Raw genomic sequence first — 26963 nt, forward strand, 5'->3', positions numbered from 1 at the left:
CAAGTGATATTCAAAATGAACTACTATTTTGTTGTTCAGTCATATCTGTTGTGTCCAACTCTTAGTGACACCATTCAGAGTTTGGGCAAAGATACTGGAATGGTTTGCCATTTCCTTCTCCAACTAATTTTACTGATGAGGAGACTGAGGCTAACAGGGTTAAGTGGCCTGCCCAGAGTCCCACAGCCAGTAAAGGTCTGAGGCTAGATTTGAACTCAGGAAGACTGAGTCTTCCTCTTGCTTTATCCACTTCCTTAGCATCTGACAATTAGCTGTAAGATATAGAAAATACAAGATTACATTGGAATTATCTCGTGACTACAAAAAAAAAAATCATTCTATAGAACAAAGCATTAGGTTTCAAGCTCTTTTCCAGCAAATCGTCTCCCATTCATATTCTGATCTCTAGGAAAATATAAAATTAGAAACAACACTATTTAGTTGACCTTTGATATTAGGTCATAAGGTAAGGCATAGAAAAGGAATGTGTGTGTTCAGCAAAAGAATTTGCCACTGTGCAAGAGGAAATCCAACAAAAAGTCCAAATTGAAGGGATTTTCTCTGTAGATGATGAGGTCTTCCCAGTGTTCCTCTTTGAAGATACCACCGTGCTGATTAAATCAAGCCCCAGGACATATCAGAAAATATCTGTTAATTGTTCAAAGGGGTTTGGCAAATTGGTGGATGATTAAAAAAAAAATCCAATGACTTCCATTTCCCAGATTCCATTTGGGTGGAGACTATAGATCTTGGAGACTAGATTAGCCCTTGTCCAACAGTATGTGTGTCTGGGACATGCACTACAGATGGACAGTGAACTAAGTAGAGAATTAAAGAGAAGGAGAACAAGCCTGAGGGGAGACAGAATTCCAGACCCTTTATTTGACCTCAAAGATCCTCATAAAGCCAAAAGGCTATTTTTTTTTTCAGTTCTGACATACTGGTGATGTTATATGGTTGTAGATGTAAACATCACTGCCTCTGAAGGCATAAATATCACACAGAAGGCAATGGAAAGAACATGTGTGAGTGGCTTGTAGCATTTGACCAATGACTAACTCCAGAGAAGAACAGGATTAGAGAATGTCATCCAGGAGTTGCATGACAGAAATAGAAAATGGACTGGACACATGGCAAGAGCAAGGGATGTCAGGTAGACAGCCAGAGTTAATCCCTGGTATCTTGGCAATACCAGGAAAAACCAAAGCAGTCTTCCAGCACGGAAATGAATATTGGGGGGAAAATGGACAAGAGTCACACCAGTTAGGAAGACATGTGACAATACTCACCGTGGAGGGAACATTCAGAATGATGAGATTTGGGATTCATTTGAGTATTTAAACTTTTATTTCTATAAAGAAAAGAATAAGAAAATTTAAAAACAGCATGGAAAATGAAACGACACAGTGCAAAAAAGGCTGTAAATGTGCCTGTAAACATCTTCTATTTACATATTTTAATCTCACACCCCTAAAATGTATATTCGAAGTTAACATAATATAATACTACTTATGTGGATTTTATGATTCTTCTATGTTTTTTGTTGTTTTTGACCACAGAGTTGTAGTCAATCTTATTATTTTTTATTTCATTTTTTTTTAACCTTTTAAAAACTCACTTCCCAAAAGTAACTATCTAAAGTGGATTTTTTGGTTACTATCTAGGCTCTATAATAATCAATTACTAACACTGTGACCCTGGGCAAGTCACTTCAGTTTTCTTAACTATATAATAAGGAATGATAGTAACTGTAGCTATTATCTCTCAGGGTCATTTTGAAAATAGAATGAGATTATTTTCATTAAGTGATTTGCAGACCTTAAAATGGTAGATATTCTTATTATGATATGATATAATAATAATGGCATTATTTATATTATATTTTCTAATGGGTTGAGTCTTCTTCAGACCCAGTATGTACAGGACAAAATGAAATAACAATACTGAATCTAGGTAATGGATTTCCCGACCCCATTTCCCCAGTGATTTAGTTTGGGGCAGCTGTGTAGACTGGGCCTTAAAATAACTCTGAGTTAGGACAACTAGATAGCTCAGTTGTCTTGAGAGCCAGACCTGGAGATGGGAGGTCCAGGGTTCAAATCTGAACTCAGACACTTCCTAGCTAGGTGACCCTAGGCAAGTCACTTAACCCCCGTTGCCTAGTCCTAACTGATCTTATGCCTTGGAACTGATATTTAGTATGGATTCTAAGATGGAACGTAAGAATTAAAAAAAAAAAATCCCTCTGAGTCAGGAGGAGAAAAGTGAGATTTTTAATAGATTATTTGCATTGTGCCTGAATTTGTTTTCCTTATCATAAATCCCAAGTCACAGAAGTTAGGGTGTTCATGCTTAGTTCAAATGCATAGGACGAGACTTAGAGTTTTGAAAGTAATGTTTTACTAAGAATTACTAGATTGTATATTTGACAGATGCACTTTGAAAGGAATTACTAGTAAAAAAAGGTTGAAAGGGATAGCATTTGAGTAGAAACCATTATAGGATTCATTTTTTTACAAACTCTTCCTTCCATTTTAGAATCCATTCTAAGTATTAGTTTCAAGGCATAAGAACAGTAAAGGTGAGGAAATGGGGGTTAAGTGACTTGTCCAGGGTCATGCAAGCCAGGAAGTGTCTGAGGCCATATTTGAACCCAAGACTTTCCATCTCTAGGCCTGGCTCTTTATCCACTGGGCTGCTTGCTGCCCCCTATGATTTATTTATTTATTTATTTATTTTTTAAAACCCTTTCCTTCCGTCTTGGAGTCAATACTGTGTATTGGCTCCAAGGCAGAAGAGTGGTAAGGGCTAGGCAATGGGGGTCAAGTGACTTGCCCAGGGTCACACAGCTGGGAAGTGTATGAGGCCAGATTTGAACCTAGGACCTCCCATCTCTAGGCCTGGCTCTCAATCCACTGAGCTACCTAGCTGCCCCCTCCTATGATTTATTTTTAAAAAGTCTTTTCTTCCATTAAAAAATATCTTATTTATATTGATTGTTGTTGTTACTGTGGTTGCTGCTGCCATAGTGGTGGTGGTTGTGTGTTTTCTGAGCACACAGTATCTTTTAAAGATCCCTTCCTGTCTGCAGCATTTTTTGATGTGGGAAGGATGTAGCCTTTGGCTGGTTAATCAATAGAAAGCCCGTTCCAGAGTCAGAAAGAGTTGGATTAGGTCCCTTCCTCTGATACCAGACCCTTTCTCAACTTCCTTCCCCAAGCCAGTTATCTAATACTAAAAATCCAAGAACAGCGTCCCATCTGCATTGGTAGAAGCAATTGCCCCATCAAGAGTTGTCTATACCAATGATTCATGTGTATGTGTAGTCTGGGGACCCCTTTCAGGGGGCCTGTGAGACCCAAGCTTTTTTTCATAACAATACTAAAACACGATTAGCCTATTAAAATTCTACCCCCTTTCCAACTACACATCTTTGTGAAGCTAAATTTTCTTCATCTGCCTCAATCAAAACAATATATCACCACAGACTGAATGCAGAAGCAGATAAGACAATCCAGCTGTCTTTTATTAAACCAGATATCATGGAGACTTGTAAAAATATGTAAAACAATACTACTCTTCTCGCTCATTTTTTTTAAGTTTTTCTTTTCACAAAAATGTTATTTACGTTAACATTTTTTGTCTTATTGCGGCCTTAAATGAATTAATGTCGCTATTCTAAGCATCGATTTTAATTTCTAACATGGTTAAGCACAGCTATAACCCATATAGACAAAAGCACAAGGTTATTGTGAAAATAAAATGAGATAATCTGTAAAGAGCTTCACAAATCTTTAAATGTTATAGAAATATTTACTCTTGCTGCCTGTCCTGCTGTTGTTGTCAAAGGTCTTTGATAGCCTCAGTTTTTACGTCTAAGGTCCCAAGACCCAGAAGTTTGAGAAAAGCTGCTTTACACCAATGCAATTGACAGGCCTGGACAGAACAAAACAAACCCCAAAGCCATCAGTTGTATTAGAAAATAAAGTAAAACGTTCCCACACATTTTAACTTCATCGGTGTGTGTTTTCCTTTTGGTGCTTCAGATGGGCACCATATGGCCACTGGTTTCCTCTCTTTGTCAAGCCTGTTCTCTGAGTCTATATGCAACACACAAACACAGCGGAGCCCTTAGGACTCCTCCATTTGCAAGAAAGGCACAAAGGTCTCCTGTAGAGGGAGGATTCAAGTGTTAACTACGTAAGACTTTACATAGGAAGTCTAAAACATTTCAAGTCTAGGACCTAAGAAGTTAGGAAAGCAGAAAGGAATGAATGCTTTATCAGTTTATTCCCAGGATGGGGGAAGGAGAGGAGCACAGATCTAATTACCTGGAATGTGACAAGGTGATCCTAATTACATTTGCACTTAGATCTGGCCTCTTCGGAACTCAGTACTAATAGCAGGAATCCCACAACCAAAAAATAGCAGGCATTGTGAGAAGAGAAAAACAAGATAACAAGATTAAGGTGGGGGAGGAGGGAAGAGCAGGGTGTGGGATACCTGAGCAGAGCATTGAAGAAAACTAAAGGTTCCAAGGGGCTGAAGATGTAAGAGAAAATGTGTTCTTTTTAAAAAATTATTATTAATGTTAAATATTTTTCTTTTTATTTTCATGCAAAACACAATCGAGACTGGTCACTGTTGTAAGAGCAAACTCATCCGGAACCCCAACCACAAAATAAAACCATAAATACACTGCAGTGAAAGATAGTAAAGGGAATGGATTCTGGCCACTGAACTTGGAAGATGACCCAGATGCTTACTTGCTGTGTGACCTAAGATCCCTATAGCCTAAGTTCTCTCAGCTTCAGTTTCCTCTTCTATGAAATGGGTGTAATAAGATAGTAGCACGTATCTCACAAGATTGTTGTAAGGGTCAAATGAAATACAATAAAAGACTTTGCAAACCATAAAATACTATAGAAATGTTACCTTAGAGGCAGCTGTGGCTCAGTAGTTAAGAGTCCTGGATCTGGAGTCAGGAAGACTTGAGTTCAAACCCAGTCTCAGGTATTTCCTAGTTATGTAATCTTGAGCAAGTCACTTAACCTTTATATGACTAAGAGACAGTTGGTTAGGTGACTCCATGGATAGAATGCTGTCCCTAGAGTCAGGAAGATCTGAATTCAAATCCAGCCTCAGACACTTGTAGCTATGTGATCCTGGGCAAGTCACTTCATCTCCGATTGCCTGACTAAAGGGTCCATGGGATCCACTGCACCTGATCTTATCCAAAAGACTGAGAAATAATCAATCCACTGGATCCACTGGAGAAGGCAATGGCAAATATTTCTAATATCTTTGGTAAGAAAACTCCATAAAGATACCTATGGTCCTTGGGATCAAGAAGTTGAATGTGACTAAATGACTTAACAATATCACAAATATTAGCTATCACTATTATTGTTGTTGCTGCTATTGTTCATTGAAAAATCTAGATATGTTCAAGAAACATTGACCTAATGAATATGTCAAAAGAGATTTATTATTAACCATTTGAGTCCTGAGAATTGTTTGAGGCTCAGAGAGCTTAAACCGACTGTCCATGGTCACTTGGACGATGAATATCAGAAGTATGGTTTGAATCCCAGTCTTCCTGACTCTTAATTCCAGAGACTCTTAATTCTTCTAATCATAGACTTTTAGAGTTGAAAAAAATCTTATGTTGCTTTTTAACAATGCCCATTTTGGGTCAGCTTACCTTTGTTTAACTTTAGTTATAGTCCCAAAACTAGAACCAAAATAAATGCTTTGATGTCTACATATATAAAATAGATTTAGTGATATACTCAACTAAATTCATGTGGTTTATGTTTGGGTATCTAGGTAATTAACAAGAAGCATTTATTTACGTATTTATTTTTAATAACTATTATCTTCCATCTTAGAACCTCTACTAATTATTACTGGTTCCAAGGCAGAAGAGTGCTAAGGGCCAAGCAATTGGGGTTGAGTGACTTGCCCAGAGTCACACAGATGGGAAGCATCTGAGGTCAAATTTGAATCCAGGACTTCCCATCTCAATGCTTGGAATAAGAATCCATTTATTAAGCACTCACTCTGTACCTCAGGCACTGTACTAAGTGTTAGAGTTACAAAGCAAAAGTGAAAACAGCCCATGCCTGCAACCAGGAACTTCTATTGTAATGGGGAAGAGAAAGTGTGCATAAATTGGTACCTCTCAGCTAAATGAGTAATTGGAAGATAAAAGCCTTCTAGGTGTAGGCAGGAAGATTTAAAGGATGCCAGTGATTCCTAGAGGTCAGAAAATAGGAAGTCAGAAAGAGAGAATATTCAAGGCATGGGGGCCAGCCAGTGGCTGGTGCAGAGATTGAACATGGAATGCTGTTTTAGAGAAAGAAATGACAAGATTTAGCAACTGGATGGATAGATGGCTTGAGCTAGGTTGTAAGGGATACAAAACCAAATTTATTAGTAATGGTTCATTTCATATGCTTTTGTGGTTTTGTGCTCTCATACAAATGATAAAATTTTTAAACAGAATTGGTAATTTTGCCCGATGTGCATTTTTGGGGATGAGAGTCATTTTGAATAGCTGGGGGAATGTAGCAGTGTGTTCAGCTGGTTTCATTGTTTAAAATAGCCTTTTATGGAAGAACTTAGCCCTGTGAGTGTCTGGGCCTGGAAAAATCAAGGAAGAGCAGCTAGATAGCCCTCCTAAAACTGAAGAAGTGTTGTTATGGTTTGCATTCTCCTGTTTTAAAAGGCTAAGTGCCTTGGGAAGGAAGGAAACATTTGGTTGTTTTCTTTTTTTTTTCTGTAGAGATAAGACATTTTATTCTTTCTTCATACTTACAACACAAAACAACAACCATAATAATGTTATTAATGAGTCTATATTTTGGTTAAAAATTCTCAAAGTATGGTATGACTAATGATAATTCTCATTTTCAATCACTAATCAAGATGCTTTGTTCACCTTTATAATAGCTATAGACAAGCAGTAGTCAAATCTGAATTATTTTGCTTAAAAACCAGAAAACTCTCTTCACCCATAGCTGAAATAAAGTATTTTCAGTCAGACACTTATTTCAATATTATAAAACAAGTCTATTACCTTTTATTATTCATATGGAATAAGAACAGAGCTACCGTACTTGTCCATTTGGTTGATTTCAAATGTCCTTAACCAAAAGCTCCTAGCAGAGTGTTGCGTCTACTTTCTATATGTTTATTAACTTCCTATTTATGTTGTAGAGAGGCATTCTGCACTTCTATCCTCAATTTTTACCACAGTACCTGGAATACAGTGGCTACAAACAGATACTTGTAGCTTGATCACTTGAGAGGCAGTGTGCATGATGGGAAGAGCAATGGATTTGAAGTGAGAAGAATACTTTGGAAATCCCAGTTCTATCACCGATAAGCTATATGATTTTCAACAAATCACCAAATTGTCTAGATATCTATTCCTTCTGGTTCAATAAGCTGAAATACTTGAGTCCGTGAATAAGTGAGAGACTACCTGGTGCAATAGAAGGATGATACTAGATATGGAGTCACAAAACCTGGGTTTGAATTTAGGCTTCCAAGTAAGGATACTGAGACTCAAAGAAATTAAGCCATTTACCCAAATTTTCCAGAGTCCCTTAAGTAGTGGAGCCAGGAGGAGACCCCATATCTTCTTTCTCCTAGAGTGATTCATTGCATCAGGCTAAGAAGTTTTTAAATGGGACAATGATGTGGTAAAAGCTGTGTCCTTAGGAAAGATGGTTTGATTATATGGTTCCTTTGTCCCAATATTATACCAACTTTAAGTCAGATGGTTCTCCCCCATGATTACACCTACATACACACATGACATATACATTCATTTTTCATTGCTCCTATCATTTGATTCTTTTACTATACCCAGTTTGTGTGGAATTTGGTCTCTACTCCTCTATGGTTCTGTTTTCTGGAGTCAACATATTAATTCATTGTAATTTTTACGCCCTTATCTTCTGTTTTATAATCAATACTAAATACTGATTCCAAAACAGAAGAACAGACAGGGTTAGGCAATGGGGGTTAAGTGACTTGCTCATGGTGACACAGTTTGGAAGTCTCTGAGTCCAGATTTGAACCCAGGACCTCTTGTGTCCATGTTTGTCTCTCTATCCACTGAGTCATCTAGATGCCCTTCCACACTGGATTTTTATGTTTTTTATCTATTATATTATGGCTTAGTACTGTAGAGTTTGAAGTGGCAAGAAAGGAAAAGCTACATAGCCATGAACATTTTGAATGTTAAATTTGTTCTTCTCACCCTGTTTGTGCAATGTGTTCCTAAAGTATCCCTACCCACACTGTAGGACCTCACAATTCTCACAAAGAGTATGGGAGTCACCTACTCAGTGTCCCAGTGATTTTGCTTACTCCAACTTGCCCTGACAGTGGCAAGTCTAGGTTCCCACAGAAAGGCCATCCACAATTATGTGCTAAACTCAAACTTTCTTCAAGAGTGTTAGAGATGACTTTGTTATAAGGGAATATACTCTTCATACTCACCACTTTGGTTCTCGAGCCCCTACCACTACACTTCTATGTACACCAACCCAGCCACTCAAAATGATTGCGCATACATTAAATGTAACAATTTACTTGGAACATCAAGCATAAACAATAATGATCATATCCTCACAAGGATTCATGCATTAAAACAAATGCAGCAATAGTATATACATCAGTGTTCACACATAAATCTAGGTCAATGTCCTTAGGAAGAGTGGGAAGATTTATAAAGCAATTTGCCCAAGATCGCCTAAGGTCCTAAGTAGCAGAAGCAGAACTTGTACTGGGATCCTCATTCCAGTCTTGGATTTTGCCAAATGAGGTCTCACTGCTCTACTGTATGTAATGTTGCTCATGACCCAAGGTCCAAAGTAAATCAAACAGATTGAAATATTAATAAAATTATTAGTTAATTAGAAAATCATTGTTTTAAATTTTAAAAGAAAAGTAAATATTAATAAAAATTATTTTATATGTTCACTATTTTTGGTAGGAATTCTTTTATGTAACAGAATTTTATTAATGGTTATAGTTTCTGAGTCAGTTGGAAAGCAGTAGATGAAAATGAGTAACATTAAAACATGTGCACGTGACGAATGTCAGTTTTAAATCTACTTTTGGGTAGCTGTGGGCCATGGGCCATATTGCTGCTAGGTTCCAGTACCACTCACATCTGTCTTCCATGAATCCTGCCTTGAACTTCTTTGCCTTCTTCATGTTTCTACAGATGTTGATGGTTCTGACTCCTGGGAGGGTTTACCCTAGAGGGGTGAGCTAATACTACTGTGTGATAGTTACATGCAGACAAGTTTTGGCTCAAAATAAAGAAAAAAACATGATGATAATTGGAGCTGTCCAACAGTGAAATTGATTATTTTAAATGGACAGTAAGTTCCCTAGAATCTAGTTCAGTGATGACAAACCTATGGTATAGGTGCCAAAAATGGCATGCAGAGAGCTCTCTGTGGGCACTCAGCCACTCTCCCAAACCCCCCCCCCCCCCACCACCACCACCACCAGAGTTCAGTTACTAGAAAGGCAGAGGGACTGGGGCAGAGCTACTCCCCTAGCCCTCACATCCCCTGCCCTTTGCCTAGCAGCCAATGGGGGAGCACCAGGTTAAGGAAGGTGACTCACAGGCAGCAGAGTTGGAGGGGATCTGAGTGCTTGGACCATTCCCATCCTCCTTTCTACACTTGCTGAGGACATTCCTCTTTTCACTCGCCCCTCCACTTAGCAGCCCAGTAGGAAAGTTTCCTACCCTGTGTGGGGTAAGGGTAGGTCAGGGAGTACCTTCAGCATGTAGTGAGGAAGAGGCATGGTCTCTGGAGGGGAGTGGGCATGGCACTCCATCTCTAAAACGTTTGTCATCACTGGTCTAGATCATCTGTTGTTAGAGACATCATAGGCAAGATTCATGATAGACAAACAGGATTCTTGATTCAGGAAGAGTTTGGAGAAAAATACTTATGAGTATTTTCTAGATTCCTTGAGTTTCTAAAATGAATGAGTCCTATGACTAATTTTTTGTTTGTTTGGGTTGGTTAGTCTAAGTAAATTCACTAGCCAGTTGTTATGGTTGTTTGAGAAAAATCTTTTTTTTTTTAACTTCTTGTTCTAGGCTATTATATAGACCTAGTTTCTTATTAAAGCTGTGGAATTGGTGGTAGCTGCCCAAGTTTATTTTCTCTTTTAATCAGTCTGGGATCCTTGTTTTTCAGGCCAGGACATCCCAAGCTGATAGACATCTTTTTTTTTTCTTCCAAGAACATGCTCTCTGTTGAATTCCCCATAAAATTGCTATTTCCAGCAAGCCTCTATTGCCTGGGTCATTGTGTTCACTGTGGTAAAGACAGGTCCCAAATCTAATAAAAGGCCTACCCATTTTCTCCAATTCATTTTGGACTGTTAAATGGTTTTTGCTCTTTAACTCCCTGCCCCCATCTATGGGAATTTTTAAAAGAAGACGTTTCATTGAAGGTTTACCAAAAAGGAAAAAAAAAACCCAAACACTTTATACATACAGATATAGACTCTTGATGCTAATAATGAGCACAGGATTGTAGTACCACCAAATGTTTGAAAGAAGGTAAGAGACTGGAGACTGAAGGCAGGGAGGCCAGTTAAGAGGCAGTTCCACAAGGTAATGAGCTCTTGTACCAGGGATGTAGAGACCGGAATAGAGAAAAAGGAATACTGTAGTTCAAAGGCAGGACCCACAGGACTTGGTACTTGATTAGATAAAGGAGTTGAAAAAGAGGGAGGAATTCAAGGTAACTGAAAGAATCATGGCTTCCCTAACAGAAATGGTGATGTTAAAAAGCCTAGAAATGCAGAGTGTCCCACAGGTTTGACTGTTTAGTGTTCTTCAAGAGCAGTTCTTGGGGGACAGCTGGGTGGCTCAGTGGTTTGAGAGCCAGGCCTAGAGACTGGAGGTCCTAGGTTCAAATCTGACCTCAGACACTTCCCAGCTGTGTGACCCTGGGCAAGTCACTTGACCCCCATTGCCTAGCCCTTACCACTCTTCTGTCTTGGAGCCAATACACATTATTGAAAAGTAAGGGTTTTTTTTTTTTTTAAAGAGCAGTTCTTGACCTTTTTTGTTTCATTGACTCCTTTGGCAATCTGTTGAAACCTATTCACCACTTCATAATGATGCCTTCATTCATAATCGAAAGAAATGTTTAATTGCAGTTAGAAGTTGGTGAAAATAAGGATATAGTTTTTTTCATTCTAGTTCACAAATCTGCTGAAATCCATGGATCTGTGGGCTTCAGGTTAACTGCTCTAGAGGTTACCCTCTGCCTAAGAAAATGTGAACTAGCTACTTGTTTATAGAACTTAACAAAGGCTTTGTCTCCACCAATGGAAAGCTAAGATGTAAGAGACAGCCCCTGAGCAATTCCCATCTTTCATACTCCACTTTGCTTGATCAGTGATACATGTAAAACCCAGCGGAACTGCTCGTTGACTATGGGAGGGGGGAGGGAGGATGAGAGGGAAAGAATATGAATCATGTAACCATGGAAAAATATTCTAAATTAATTAATTAAATAAATAAAATTTAAAAATAAATACTCCACTTTGAATGAACAAGTTATGATTGTTCTCAAAATATTTTTTCCTGAGATTCTTGGCTTATCTTTACTGATGTAGTGCTTTATTGAGTCATTGTTGTTGATATTGTTGTTGAATAAGAATGCCATGCATTTACCCATCAATGTCATTTCCAAAACCTCTTTGTTCATGCAAGAAAGGCTAAGTATATTTGCCAAGGATTGAATTTGGGAACCTCAAGAATTTTCTTTCCAAGAATGAAGGGGAAATACCTTCCAATATTTGCAGTAGAATTATTAAGAGTCACTTCTCCATGAGCTGTTATAGTTTTTCAGTGACATAGGCTAATTAAAATGCATTAGTAAAATTCAATACTTTTATTTGGTTTAGAGACTATTTTTCCATCTTTGATATTATTATTACTATTATTAGTTATTGTTACAAAAGCATTTCTGTTCCATTTTATCATTATTTTGCAATCTGCAGTATAATTTTTAGGCCTTTTAGCAAAAATTAGTCACTAAGCATTTGTTAAGCGCCAATTGTCTAAACATTGAGAATATAAATATGAAAAAGACAATCCCTACCTTCAAGGAGCTTATTATAAAACCAAGAAGTTTGAGCCTATTAGCTTGTTTTTGAAAATCAGGATATAAGATTTTCAACTAGAAGTCAATTGGATCTTGTATTTAACTTTTCTTTATTTTTTTAAAGTTGAATAAAATTTGTCTTCCTCTTTCTTCATCTTTTTTTTAATACAGATTTCAACACAATTATGGCCGAGTACAGCCACATGCAAAACCAACTGGATTTACAAAATGGTAGCTTACAGGAAGGCTTTGTGGTGAATTCTCTGGAAAACAATCTCCAAGGCATAATGGATAGCCTAAACCAGAAGAAATACACTTCTAGTCTAAGATTTAAAACTAATGGAGAGTACTCTGGCTCCTACTTAACTCTTTCACAACCAATATCTACAAAAAGAAGTCCATCTCCTATGGGTTCTGGTATCAGAAATGCCTCCTTTGCCAAAATTCAGGGAAGTAAGCAGTTCCTATGTGATGGCACTGACAAAAACATTTCCACCAAACCTCCCGCTCCTTTTCTAGGTACTTCCCCCTCTCTTAGTGGATATCCCCTTGGGACAGCAGACTTTGAACACTGTGCTGGCTGGGCGGATGAAAGGTCCTTAAAGCTTGCTAGTAAGCTTCCTTATTCCAAATACAACTCAAAGAATAAGTCGCACGACAATGTCTACTTTCTTGGGGGGTCGGACAGCCAGAAGGCACCAGGTTCCCTCTTGACCATGTGGAATGGAAGCGCCGGTGGCGATGCTGGTCTCTCACCTCTCCGGAGGTCTGGAGCCACAAGCATGCCTTCCAGCCCAAAGCAATCCAGGAAGATGAACATTCAGGACAGCCTGACTCTTCAGCCCAAAATGACAAAACACAAGGAGATAACAGCTGAGAATGCTGGTTTAAGAACTAGGAAATATTCAGGAAGCTCCCTAAGTCAAATGGGAGCATACAGCCGTTCACTGCCCAGGTTGTACAAAGCTGCCGAGAACCAGCCAATGCCACTCAGCTTGCCCCCAAGAAATTCTCTAGGTAATTCCAAAAGAAAGAAACTTGGGGAAAAGGATCTACCTCAAAGCATAACAGATGGTGACAATTACCTTAATTTTTCTTCTTTAAGCTCAGGGGCTTTGCCATATAAGAACTCCGCATCAGACAACAATCCATATGTTAGTTCGACTCTTAGCATTCCCTCAAGCCCCCGAGTGGCTAGGAAAATGTTGCTGACTTCCACCTCATCCTGTGCATCCGATGACTTTGACAGGATCATGTTCTCAGGGACGAGCCCTAATAATTCCATTTCTCCTGGAGAGCTCAACAGAGTATTTGCTGGCAGGAGGGACTTTTCTCGTGGCTCCATGGAGTTTGATGACACTGACTTGGATGGCCTCAGACAGACTTCCAGTACTCCACAGCCAGTCCTTAGGGAAAGGAAAAGCAGCATTAGCTCCATTTCAGGAAGAGAAGATCTGATGGATTATCACCGGAGGCAGAGAGAAGAAAGGCTAAGGGAACAGGAGATGGAGCGATTGGTAACTTTCCTCTTCTTACTTGTATTCACAGTTTCAGCTCTCTGTGCTCTTTGGGGGTTGAGTTGCTTTGGAGGCAGAGTCAAAAAAATGTGCAAAAGTCTAGAATTTTCATCAGTCTGATTCGTGTTCGCAACTACTGTCCTTTTTTATTTACCAAATTTTCCTATTTTCCCTATTTCATTAGATTTAGTCATGACATGATTATGCTGAGATCGAAGCTCAGAAAACCTTAGTTCAAATCCTGCCTTACTTTTTCCAAATAGACCTTGACCAAGTTATTTTATTTCTTTGTACCTCAGTTTTCTCATCTATAAAATTAATCAGCAAATATTTATTACACATCTATCATGTACTAATCATAACAGTAGATATTAAGCATACAAAGACAAAGAATAAAGCCTTTCTCTTAAGGTACTTATCAGAGGTGGTAACTCATACATGCAAAATATCTGCAAAATAAAAATGGACTAGTGTGGGAGAGAAAATACTAGCATTTGAGAAGTATAGAACAAGATCGGTGTAGAAAATAGCCTTTAAGCTATGACTTGAAGTAAGAGAGGGACTCGGTAAGGCAGAGATGAAGAGGAAGTACATTCTGGAAATGGAGAATACCTTTAGAAAGGCACAGAGTTAGAGGTCAGAGGCTCCTGAGAAATAGAGAGAAAGCCAATTGGATTGTTGTCGAGTCTTTTCAGTCATGTCCCACTCTTTTTGACCCCATTTGGGATTTTCTGGGAATGATTTGCCATTTTCTTCTCTAGTTCATTTAACAGATGAGGAACCAGAGGTAAGCAGGGTTAAATGACCTTCCCAGGGTCACACAGCTAAGAAATGTCTGAGGCCAGATTTGAACTCAGGAAGATGTCTTCTTGACTCCAGACCTGGCACTCTATCCATTGGACCACCTAGCTGTACTATATTATAAAGTGTAGAAAGAGGAATAACATTTAATGAGGATAGAAAAACAAATTGGGGACAAGTAGAAAAAGCTTTAAAAACTAGACAAAAGAGATTATATTTTATTCTAGAAGCAATGAGTATCCCCTAGAGCTTATTAAGTAGGAGAATGACATGGTCAGATATGTAATTGGGGGAAATCGCCTCACAAGCTATGTGGAGGAAGGATTGGAGTAAGGAAATACTCAAAGTCAAGAGATGAATTAAGAGGCTTTTGTAGTAACTGAGTCAAGATGTGATGAGGGCCTGCATGCACTAGGGTGGTTGAGATAATAGTTCCTCACATTAATGACTTTCTTCAAAACTCCTTTAGCCAGCCTTCATATACTCCATTAACTTGCCCTTTGAGAAAGGACACACAGCATTAATGCCATTTCAGGAAGAAAACAGCTGATTGGTTATCCCCAAAAGCAAAAGGAAGAAAGACCTAAGGATCAAATGAATTAGTGTATGTAAATTACACTGCAAGCATTAAAGTGTTATGTAAATGTAAGAGCTTATTATTACAGTTCAAGAACCTGCTAATGTATTTAGTAAATGCTGCCCTTGAGAAAGGCAAAAGTCTCTGTAGCTCAAGAGCCATGAATACAGTTAACCACAACCTGTGGAGTCAGTCTTGGGTTTGATTCCCAGATCTAAGCCATACTGTGTGATATGGGACAAATCACTTGACCTCTCTGGTCTTTAGTTTTCTCATAGTTAAAATGAAGAAGCTAGATGAGGTAGCCCAAACACTCCTGTTCTTCCACAAGCATTTACATTTCCTTGAAAACTAACAGGAAAAAGACAATTCTCAGTGAATTTCTTTTAGGTCCTTAGCTTGTGGATGTTTTTATTTAATTAACTGATTTTTTAAATATCTTAATTTCCAAATCTCTACTTCCTCCTTCTCCTACTCAAGGAAGCACTCCTGTGATGAAGACTAGAAAAAGTGGTGAGGAAATTAGTTCAGCAAAACTGACCAACACATCAGTCAAGACTGGTAGTAACTGTTCCATATGCATAGGCAGCTAGGTGACACCAGTGGATAGAGTGCTGAGCATGGAGTCAGGAAGACTCATATTTCTGGGTTCAAATCCAGCTTCAGACCCTTACTAGCTGTGTGACCCTGGGCAAGTCACTTAACCCTGCTTACATCAGTTTCTTCATCTGTTAAATGAACTGGAGAAGGAAATGACAAACCACTCCAGTGTCTTTCCCAGAAGACCCCAAATGGGGTCTGGAAGAGTTGGACATAACTGAAACTATTGAACAACAACCAAAAGTGCAGGGGAGGGGCAGGAGATCGAGAGAGACAATCTCCTTTGTTATTGCTTAAGAGTTGAGTAAATCTTCTCTTGGGGAAGGGAAACTCCCTTAACATACGAAAGCATTCACAAGTGCTGGAAATTATGCTGTCTTCCAGATCTGACCCAAAGGAATTTCCTCCTCTTTGATGCAGTCTTCCTCTTACTGCATCCTGAATATAAGCATTTTCAGAAGTCCTGCAGTTGGGGTTTTAGAGCTGGAAAAGGACTGCAGAGGTCACCAAGTCCAATTCTCTCATTTCTTAGATGAGAAAACGGACATCAGGAGGAGTTAAATGACTTACCCAGGATCACAGAGCTAAAAAAGCCTAAAGCAGGATTCAAACTCTTCCTCACACAAAGTTCATTATTATACCAAGATGGCTGAAATCCTTGCAGATATTCTTTTTTTTTTTTTAACCCTTACCTTCCATCTTGGAGTCAATACTGTGTATTGGCTCCAAGGCAGAAGAGTGGTAAGGGCTAGGCAATGGGGGTCAAGTGACTTGCCCAGGGTCACACAGCTGGGAAATGGCTGAGGCCAGATTTGAACCTAGGACCTCCCATCTCTAGGACTGGCTCTTAATCCACTGAGCTACCCAGCTGCCCCCCCTTGCAGATATTCTTAATGTAGGAACCATGAATATTTTAAAATATATATTTTGTAAACTATATTTCAATATAATTGTTTTCCTTTATACTCCTATATATTTTATGCCATTAAAAGCATTATCCTGAGAAAGGAACCCTTTCACCAAAGGGATCTCTGCTACTAAAAAGGTTAGTACCTGAATTAGTGGGACCCAAGCCAAATGATCTTCTAAGTAATGTGAAATGGAATCAGAATTTAGGCAGAAGAGCTTGGCCCTGTTATAGTCCTAAGTTTGACCTAAGGGTAAAGATGAGTTATTCCTGTAGTATCATCCTAACTTCTGAGGTATCTACTTAACTAATTAAGCTGGTTGGCATAATATTGCCTAGAATATTGAACTTGGAGTCTAAATGGTTACAGTTCCTGCCTTAGATACTTAATGCTTGGGGCAAGTCGCTTAACTTTTCTCAGCCTCTGTTTCCTCATCTATAAAATGGGCATACTACTACTATCTACCCCACAAAGTTGTTTGGAGAATTACATGAGATAACATATAAAGTATGTTATGACCCTTAAAGCACTATAGAAATGCTAGCAATTATAATGATTATTACTAGCCTAAAATGTCTTCCCAATTATCACTTGTCTGGCCACCTCTCTCCATTCTTGCTCACTTCTTTTAGTCAAATTGTCCTGATTTAGGGGCATTGGGTAATGGTGATCTGTTGCCATAGCATGATTGACAGACAACAAACCTCCAAGGTGTTGAATACAATTAAATAAATTTGATAACCCCCAAATGAAGACCATAGAAAGCTGTCTCTGCAATCACCATCTGCATACTGGACTCACAAGGCAAGGGCTGTCTTTGCGCATTCTAGACAGCACTTAGCTGGCACATTTGCAGCCCTTGTGTAAATATTGAAGCATTTAATCATTAGCAAAATGGGAGTGCCAGCTGGCCCCAGCTCACCAGGAATAAAAGCAGAGATTTCATTTCATTTATTTATCTAATTTTTGGTATGGTGGCAAATTGGAAAACTTCATTATCTCCTTTTTCTTTAACCTTATGTTTTAGTCTCCAACATATTCTGGAAGTAATCTTATATAGCAGTATTTGAAAGAGCAGTATCCTTTATTAATACTTGGTAGCAAACTGGGCTGCCGATCTGTGATGGCAGTACAAGCTGCTGCCTCTTGATGGTGCCACAAATTTACAAATCATCACTCAGTCTTGAAGGGAGCATGCCCTGAAATCTGGGCACTGCCGATTAGTTATTCTGAATTCCTGTCAGGGATCTAGAGGGTAACCTGATTAGAACCCGGTGCTGGAATCATGGGAGATATTTGATTCATCTTTTAAAAGGCTGAATGAATTGATACTATGAAAAGTGTTCAATGATTAATATCCCTAATAATATCTCTTCTAACTATATCTATGATCCTTGTGATTATTAATATTTTTTCTCAAAGGATAGATAGGTAAATAAAATGAAAGCTTAAAGTACAAAATAGGAGAAATGATTGACACAAAAGGGGGAAAAATCACTTGTTCTTCATGATATTGGTGAGTCCCATGTTTTTAAAATTATTTTCCAGATAAATCAGATTAGACAAATTAACCACCCATTTGGCCAACTAACAAACCTGTAGATTTAATGGCTTTGATAACTTTTCAGATTTTTTTTTTGTTTTCATTTCAAGAAAAGTTTAAAGGCGTTCTCTCTGTAGAGACTATTTTCATCAGATTTGTGGTGATATGTTTTTAGTGAATTTATAAATAGTTGATGAACAACTAAGACTGGAGATCTGATGAACTAATAATTGGATTCAGGAGAGTACTGTCTCTTGAGGAAATTAGCTTCGGAAACAATGATTCACCCTAATAATGAGCTAGATCTGGTATGGTGACAGAAAATTGATTTTGGACTGGCTTGCTGTCTTCTACACAGACCCAGGGTTGTGTCTGATTTAGCTAAACACAAGATATTTTTCATATGGCATTATCTGTTTTTTTATCCAATAATCAGAACGATTTCTATCCTATCTCTTAAAGATTTGTTTGTACTTATTTTCTACATTTTACTGACCACATTGAGAATTCTGGGCAGTTTATGATTAAATGAATTGAGATAAGGATGGAAAGTCTCCCTGACCCCTGCCTCACACTAAGAATAACTGGACTATAAAGAACCATAATATATTTTTTACCATGAGAAAGGAAAGTAGAGACCACTTTAGACTGTCCTTTCATCTTAACAAAATGAAGAAACTGAGGACCAGTCAATCAACATGCATTTTCTTTGTGCTGGGCCCCAGAAATACAAAGAAGAAAAGAAAGCATTCCCCCCCCCCCAAAGAGCTCACATTGTTTTTGTTAGGGCTCTGCAGATCAGATTTCAATTTTGAAGCGAAATGAATTTTTTAAATTTTATAATATTTTATTTGATCATTTCCATGCATTATTCATTAAAGACAAAGATCATTTTCTTTTCCTCCCCCCCTCCCCCGTAGCCGACGCGTGATTCCACTGGGTATCACATGTGTTCTTGATTCGAACCCATTGCCATGTTGTTAGTATTTGCATTAGAGTGTTCATTTAGAGTCTCTCCTCTGCCATGTCCCCTCAACCGCTGTAGTCAGGCAGTTGCTTTTCCTCGGTGTTTCTACTCCCTCAGTTTATCCTCTGCTTATGAATAGTGTTTTTTCTCCTAGATCCCTGCAGATTGTTCCGGGACATTACACCGGCACTAATGGAGAAGTCCATTATGTTCGATTGTACCACAGTGTATCTGTCTCTGTGTACAATGTTCTCCTGGTTCTGCTCCTCTCACTCTGCATCACTTCCTGGAGGTCGTTCCAGTCTCCATGGAATTCCTCCAGTTCATTATTCCTTTGAGCACAATAGTATTCCATCACCAACATATACCACAATTTGTTCAGCCATTCCCCAATTGAAGGGCATCCCCTCGTTTTCCAATTTTTTGCCACCACAAAGAGCGCAGCTATGAATATTTTTGTACAAGTCTTTTTCCTTATTATCTCTTTGGGGTACAAGCCCAGCAGTGCTATGGCTGGATCAAAGGGCAGACAGTCTTTTATCGCCCTTTGGGCATAGTTCCAAATTGCCCTCCAGAATGGTTGGATCCATTCACAACTCCACCAGCAATGAATTAGTGTCCCTACTTTGCCACATCCCCTCCAGCATTCATTACTTTCCATAGCTGTCATGTTAGCCAATCTGCTAGGTGTGAGGTGATACCTCAGAGTTGTTTTGATTTGCATCTCTCTGATTATAAGAGATTTAGAGCATTTTTCATGTGCTTATTAGTAGTTTTGATTTCTTTAACTGAAAATTGCCTATCCATGTCCCTGAAGCCAAATGAATTTAAAAGTAGATCACATTGATTATCTTCAAATGGACAAACCATGTGTTTTGTTTTTATTTTTGTTTTCCCATAAAAATAGCCAAGGGGACAAAGGGAGAAAGAAATAAACATTTCAGTGCCTGCTATGTGCCAAGTTCTATACTATGTGCTTTATAAATATTATCTCATTTGATTTTCACAGCAACCTTGTGAAGTAGTTGTTATTATTATCCTAATTGTTCAATTGAGGAATTGAGGCAGATAAAGGTTATGTGACTGGCCAAGGGCCACACAGTGCCCAAGGTTGGATTTTGAACTCAGATCTTCCTGATTCTGGAATTAGTGCCCTATCCAACCTGATACCTAGCCAAAAGATCAATAAGCTTCCGGACCTTCCTGTCATAAAGGATCATTAAAAAAAATAGACTAGAGTTTGCCCCTTAATTAACAAAATGCAGCACATTCCACAGGTGTGAAGGAATCTAGGAGGATTCTTTGCCAAGGTGGGATCCCTCCTAAGTGGGTCCCTCTCTACTTTTCCTGAAGGAGAAGATTGAAGAGGTTTCATGAATAAGATCCCTTGCCAAATTCCAAAAGCAGGTTTAGGGGGTCAAAGCAGCTAGAATTTGGAAGAAGTAGTGAATAGAATAGGAACAGGATAGACACAATTTTTTTTCTATTGTTTATTTATTTATTTATTTATTCATTCATCCATTTATTTATTCATTAATTTATTTGTTTGTTTGTTTGTTTGTTTGTTTATTGATTGATTGATTGATTTGTTTGTTTGTTTGTTTTTTAAGGCCCTTACCTTCCGTCTTGGAGTCAATACTGTGCATTGGCTTCAAGGCAGAAGAGTGGTAAGGGCTAGGCAATGGGGACTGAGCTACCCAGCTGCCCCCTCTATTGTTTATTTTTACCTTTTTAAAAAAAATTATTTATGATCTGGGAGTGAGGAGGACCAAGAGTTGGGGAAATGGCCTGTTCTTCTCCCCTCCCAAATCTTGATCATTTTATAACTCCTCTTGTACTAAAGCTAATAGTTAAATATCAAGGCTTGAATATGTTTGCATTTTATAGCAAATGCTATCCAATAAGATTTCTAGATGTCACAGACGTCTGGCATGTGGATTTGTCTAGCATGAGTAAAGTACCCTGTCCACAGTCAGAGTTAATTGAACTAGTGACAAAGACCAGATCCCAGACATGAATCCAAGTTCTTTGCTCATTCCTTTGCTTTCCCCATTCACCCTCATTTCACTCTACCTCAGAATTCTTCTTTTCACATCAAACTTTGGCAGCATTTCAAGGAATTCAAGTGAACAGGCTTCAGATTTCATTTTTATTTAGCCTGTAATCACAAAGCTGCAGGGAAATTTGAGGAGGCATCTAGTCCAGCCTCATTCAGAGAAGGTCAGGACCTGGATCCTTCCAAACAGAGTGTTGTCCACATTATTTTTTAGGATTCTCCTGGGGTGGAGATTCCATGATTTTCCTTGCCAATAACTCACATGTACAAGGAGTGATGCATATGGCTTTAATAAAGCACCATGCATATTCTAACCTCTTTTGTTATATACACTACTGTCTTTCAGAAAAAAAAAAGAAAGAAAGAAACCCCAAATCCCTAAACCTGGTTAACTTGATATAAATAGCGAAACCAAAGGAAGTGGTCAATGAGAATCTGTTTGATTGTGGCAATGTATTTATTCCCCAGGGCTCAGAGGGATTAGTTCTAGATGGAATTCTTGAATATGGTTTGTACTCTGGTACTCCTACATTTATTCCTTCCTACCCTCCTATGACAACAAAAAACAGCTGAACTGATTTTCCTGACTGTCCTTAGGGTAAGAGTGATGGGAGTGCTCCTGGCTGGGCTTTTTGTATTGGGAATTCCCACTTTTTCCTAAAAGGGCAAAATTTCTCAGTCTTTATAAAATGGTACGGTTCTCCTTCCCCTTTCAAACTTGTTCAGTATTGGAAACAAGAGTTAAGAAGTTCTGTTTCTTTAATGAACATTTGATTTCATGTAAATCTTACTTTCAGTCGTTTGGATTTTTGCTAGTGATCAGAGCAAATTATGAAACTAATTTTTTTATCTGCCATGAAAATCCTGCTCTAAGATGACCGTGAGTTTATGAAGTGTATTTCATTGGAATGAAAGAGGGAAATGCTTTGAATATGACCGAAAAATCAGCTGTCACTTGAAAGCCAGACTAAGTTCAGAGAGACAGGGTCAAAAGAGGTGGTTGGATCTTTCTGGTTCATTTGTCTTGCCCATACCTGGCAAATCAAACTCCAGAAAGAAGCCTCTCTTTCCTGGGAATACAATGCCAAAATAAAATACCCTGCCCTTTTTACTTTCTCCTTTAGAGACAAAATATATGAAATGGGATGGCTTTGAGTCAGAGGTAAGCACTTGAGCTAAACCTTCGAAAAAGTAAAACTTCTGAAGAGATCTCTGAGATAATTTAGTTCACTTCTTCATTTTGAAGTGGGGGAAACTGAGTCAGTGAGGTCCATGAAATTTTCTTTTTCATCTACAGCATTTCTGAATCTTACATAGGGATATGACAGTACAGAGTAAGTGGTCAAGGAGCTGACCTAAGGGTCAACTTTTTAAAAATGAAAGCAAATAGTGCTCCAGAAAAGAAAACTAGTTCGACTTTCTTTTTTAAAACGAAGGTATTTAGGAATAACTAAAAATCCAGAGAGAGTGCCAGGATATGACTGTATTTTTTTTTTAATGAATAAAGAACTCTTGGAATTAGCAGCAACATACCCAATGGGGATGCTTTTTGAAAGGGAACACCTAGGTGATTTCAGTCATGATAAGGGACATGCAAATTCCAGGAAGGTGTTGACACAGATGAGTAATGATTGTCGGGAGAAAAAGCTCTAGGGTGAAGGATTGATCTATAGGGTGTGAGTCAGGAATGCTTGTAAGTATGAGAAAGGATAGGATATGACAGCTACCTAAAATATGTGAACTATGTATGTGTGAAGGATAAGGAAGAGTGGTCTAAAATGATTCCCAGTGAGTCATGAGTAAGAGATGATGTGAGTAAATATTAAGATTAAATGTACATACACTGTGGGAGAGGAGAGACAGGAATGTCAAATGAGAGATCTGAGCATTATATAATAGGATGGATTTTTTTCTTTTTCTTTTTTAAACTCATACTTTCTCTTAGAATCAGGAAATAAGTATAGGTTCCAAGGCAGAAGAGCAGTAAGGGCCAGGCAACTGGGGGTCAAGTGACTTGCCCTGGGCCACACAGCCCAAAAGAGTCTGAGATCAAATTTGAACTCAGGACCTCCCTTCTCTAGGTTTGCTTCTCTATCCACTGATAGCTACCCCCATAGGATGGATTTTTCAAGGAAATTTTATTCTAAGAAAGAGACACTTGCCTCAGTTGGACTAAATGTTAGACACTGAGCTTTTTGCCAAATTCACTTTGAGGAATAAGATGTTGTCTAAAAGAGCATTCATTTCCCTATGTTCCATGGAAGACCACTTTAGTTAGCTACTTGGTGGATGATTAGGAAAGCTGGTAACAGCAACTCTCCATTTCCATGCTCTTTCTTTATCCCTCATGAATCAGAAAAAAGAAATATTCTAAGACTACTCTGCAAATTTGTAGCAGAGTATGGTCTCTAGAGACTATCCCAGTGTATAGTCTTTCCTCTCTCCTCTTTTCCTCACCAAGAAAAACTCATCAGGCATCTGAGGTTTGCTTGCAGAAAGAGGATGTACGAAGGAAGTCATGTCTCCAGTGCCTGGTTGTTTGCCAACACTGCCTATATTTTTAGTATTTTCTGATACTTTGAAGCATTGTAGCATTGTGAATGGGGAGCTGGATTTGGAATCAGAAATTCTGGGTTCAAATCCTGCCTCAGAGACCCTGACTGTATGGCCTTGGGCAAGTCATTTAATCCCTGACAGAATTATTCTCTGGCTTCTAAGTTCCCTTGCGGTTCAAAATACATAAAGTTTGATTTTTTTTTCCTAGTGGGAATAATCGCCTCTAAAACAGAACACTTTTAAAAGCCAGTTTGGCTGGTGGTGTAAAAGAGAAAAATCCTTTGTTCACTACTATCCTTCTTATACCCTGCAGTAGGAAGCACGTGCAAAAGACATAAAAACAATATAACTAATTAACTATATCACAAATTTGGCTTAAAATAAACATCTTGCCTATAATAAAAGTTTTACCCTCAAGTAATAATTCTGCCTATTAGTATTTGAAGGACTTTAACAGTTGATTTTTATAGTCCATATTTCTTTAAAAAAAATTTTTAACTCTTACCTTCTATCTGAGAAATAATACTGTATATTGGTTTTAAGGCAGAAAAATGGTAAAGGCTGGGCAGTTGGGATTAAATTACTTGCCCGGGGTCTCAGCTAGGAAGTATCTGAGATCAAATTTGAACCCAGCACCTCTCATGTCTAGGCTTGACTCTCTATCCACTGAGCCACATATTTGCCTCAATAATCCATGTTTCTAAAAAACATGCAGAATGGGAGACCAGAGCAGGGAAGAAAGGACATAGTGAAAAGAAGCCTGTCTGGTCCAGTAGTAGATCTGGAATCAGATTCCAGTACTAGATCTGGAATCAAGAAGATCTGAGTTCATATCTTGCCTCTGATCCTTCTATATAACTGTGGGAAAATTGCAACCTTTCAGACTCGGCTTCCTCATCTGTAAAATTCAGATTATAATGACTTAAAGAACCAGGTATCACAAGGTTGTTGTGATACTCAAAGGGAAAAAAAGTTCTTTCCAAATGTTATTTATTCATTTAAGTTTATTGTTATTATTATTTTAAGTAAAATAATACTTATATTAATAACTATTACCATTAATAATTAATGTTTGACAAAATACTATTATTATTATTATCATCATTGTGGTGAGAATTTGAGGGCTTGGGTAGTAGTCTTGCTTCTAAACTGGACTGCCATGAGACTGAACAAGATAATGTATGTCTGAGATGCTTACGGAATGATTGCCTCTCCCTAAAGGAAGTTTTGCCTACTGGACTAGAAAGCCTGGTTAATGAATGCAAAGTACTTAATCTCTTTCTGGGAGTGCCCCATTTCTTTCGAGATCTTCTGATTTTATGTGATTTCTTGTCCCAGGAAGGCATGAGCTAGAATTTTCATTTAGAATGCCCTATGCCTCATTAGGATCCTTTGGGGAAATGCTGGGTGCCCTGTATGTTGGAATGATCCACTGGAAAGCTTTGTACAGATCTCCAGTTAGGATGCCCTCGTGTTGCAGAGAATCAGAGGCATTTTCCTTGGGACATCTTAGAAGCTCTTAGTAGTAGATTAGATTGTGACCACCAGACAACCCCTGACTGCCTGTCCCAAATGAAAGCTCTTTTGGGACCAGACTTGCCCTCTGAGATGAAGAGCTTGATTTTCTTTTTTCATTTTTAAAATTTCTTTGATTAAAGCAGGGCTTCGCAGATACTTAGACAAATGGAAATCTAAGAATCTTGTAAAATAGAATCAGTTTTAAAAATGTTATCACCATGTATTTGGAGATGTGTGATCTCTCAGCCTCCCAGCTATCTCTTATAAAAGGGATTCGTTCATTTCTTCATTTAGAAACTGTGCTATATGAACTCCATCAAGATATTGGGGAAGACAGACAAAAGGACAGATGAATGAAGAACTATCATGAGTTAGAACTATGGACCAATATTCCCAAAGCACCCTCTCTGACTTCCTGGGAAGAGCAAATATTTAAGTGGAGGGGACACTCCTAGGGAAGGCTTTAATACCTAACTGGCTGGATTCTCACCTAATCAAGTTGATCATAAGATCAACAAACAGAGAATAAGGGGTAGATAACAGGAGACAAAGTGTTCACGTGCTAAACTAAATGCAAAAACCTGTCTAATTCAATTGGAAGGAGAACTTGGCATTGATTGGCCCTGGAAATAGTCAAGGAACAATTGAGGTAGAGAACAGCTTTCTGGAGCCTGCAATTCTACAAGAGGGCAGGGTGGTAGGTAGAGGGAGGAGAGAAAAGATTTCTCTTTTTTTCCCTCACCCCCTTCCTTCCCCTCTACCACGTTATTCCACGTTATTCAGCCACAGTCAGTGGATCTTCTTGGCCAGTGGTAGACAGCTTATCTAGGATGCAGCAGATTTATACACTCACAGGTGGTGACATGGGGATGAGAACCTTTGAGGATTAAGACCACTGGCAGGAAAGAAGACAGCTGACTGAATTCTAGAGAGAATTTGCCCTAGCAGTCTAGAGATGGGCTGTGGAGAGGAGCAGCCCCAGGCAGCTGATGTGAATAACCTGCTTTATTGAAGATGCTGCTTAGTTCTCGGACTCCAAATTCAGCCTTCTTTTAAAAAAAATTTATTGTCATGCAAAAAAGCACACTTCCATATTGGTCATTGCTGTAAGAGTACAAATCCAGCCTTCTTTCCATTCTGTTACACTGCCTCTTACAACTTCAAAGCTAGGAGGAATAGTGAGTGGAGAGTGCTAGTAAGAGCCAGCAGGAATGGAGAAAAAAAATCCTATATTTTCACCTGCTGTGAGTCCTGACACAAGTCACTTAAATTGTCCTAGGCACTGGTAGAGCATTTGATTGCATTTAAATTGTCTCAGCCAAAGTTTTCTCATCTGTACAATGGGGATGATAATAATAATGTCTTTCTTACAGGATTGCTGCAAGGATCAAATGAGTTTTTATATCTAAAATATTTTCTAAACCTTAAAAGTGCTAACTATAAAAATGCCAGCTAGCTGCTGCTGCTGCTGCTGCTGCTGCTACTACCACCACCACCACTACTACTACTACTACTACTACTACTACTACTACTACTACTACTACTACTACTACTACTACTACTACTACTACTACTATTATCATTAATGTCCCCTCTGGGGGCAGCTAGGTGGCTCAGTGGATTGAAAGCCAAATCCAGAGACAGGAGGTCCTGGGTTCAAATTTGGCCCCAGACATTTCCTAACTATGTGACCTGTAAAGATTAAAATTTAGGGGAGATGGGGAGACTGAGGCAGGTAGAAATTAGTTTCTCTCTG

At 38.6% G+C, this 26963-nt stretch overlaps 1 protein-coding gene across 6 annotated transcripts in view; it reads left to right on the plus strand.

The window, feature by feature from the left end:
• PHLDB2 (pleckstrin homology like domain family B member 2) overlaps nt 1–26963 on the plus strand; it is a 131842-nt gene that overhangs the window by 14441 nt on the left and 90438 nt on the right. For all 6 annotated transcript variants that reach the window (XM_007493652.3, XM_007493651.3, XM_001362412.5 and 3 more), the window contains exon 2: nt 12336–13681. In XM_007493652.3, the coding sequence (XP_007493714.2) occupies nt 12350–13681 (1332 nt within the window). In that variant the 5' untranslated portion in view covers nt 12336–12349. The remainder of the gene's footprint in view (nt 1–12335; nt 13682–26963) is intronic.

The sequence above is a fragment of the Monodelphis domestica genome, chromosome 4 (assembly GCF_027887165.1).
Source record: "Monodelphis domestica isolate mMonDom1 chromosome 4, mMonDom1.pri, whole genome shotgun sequence".
NCBI lineage: Eukaryota > Metazoa > Chordata > Mammalia > Didelphimorphia > Didelphidae > Monodelphis > Monodelphis domestica.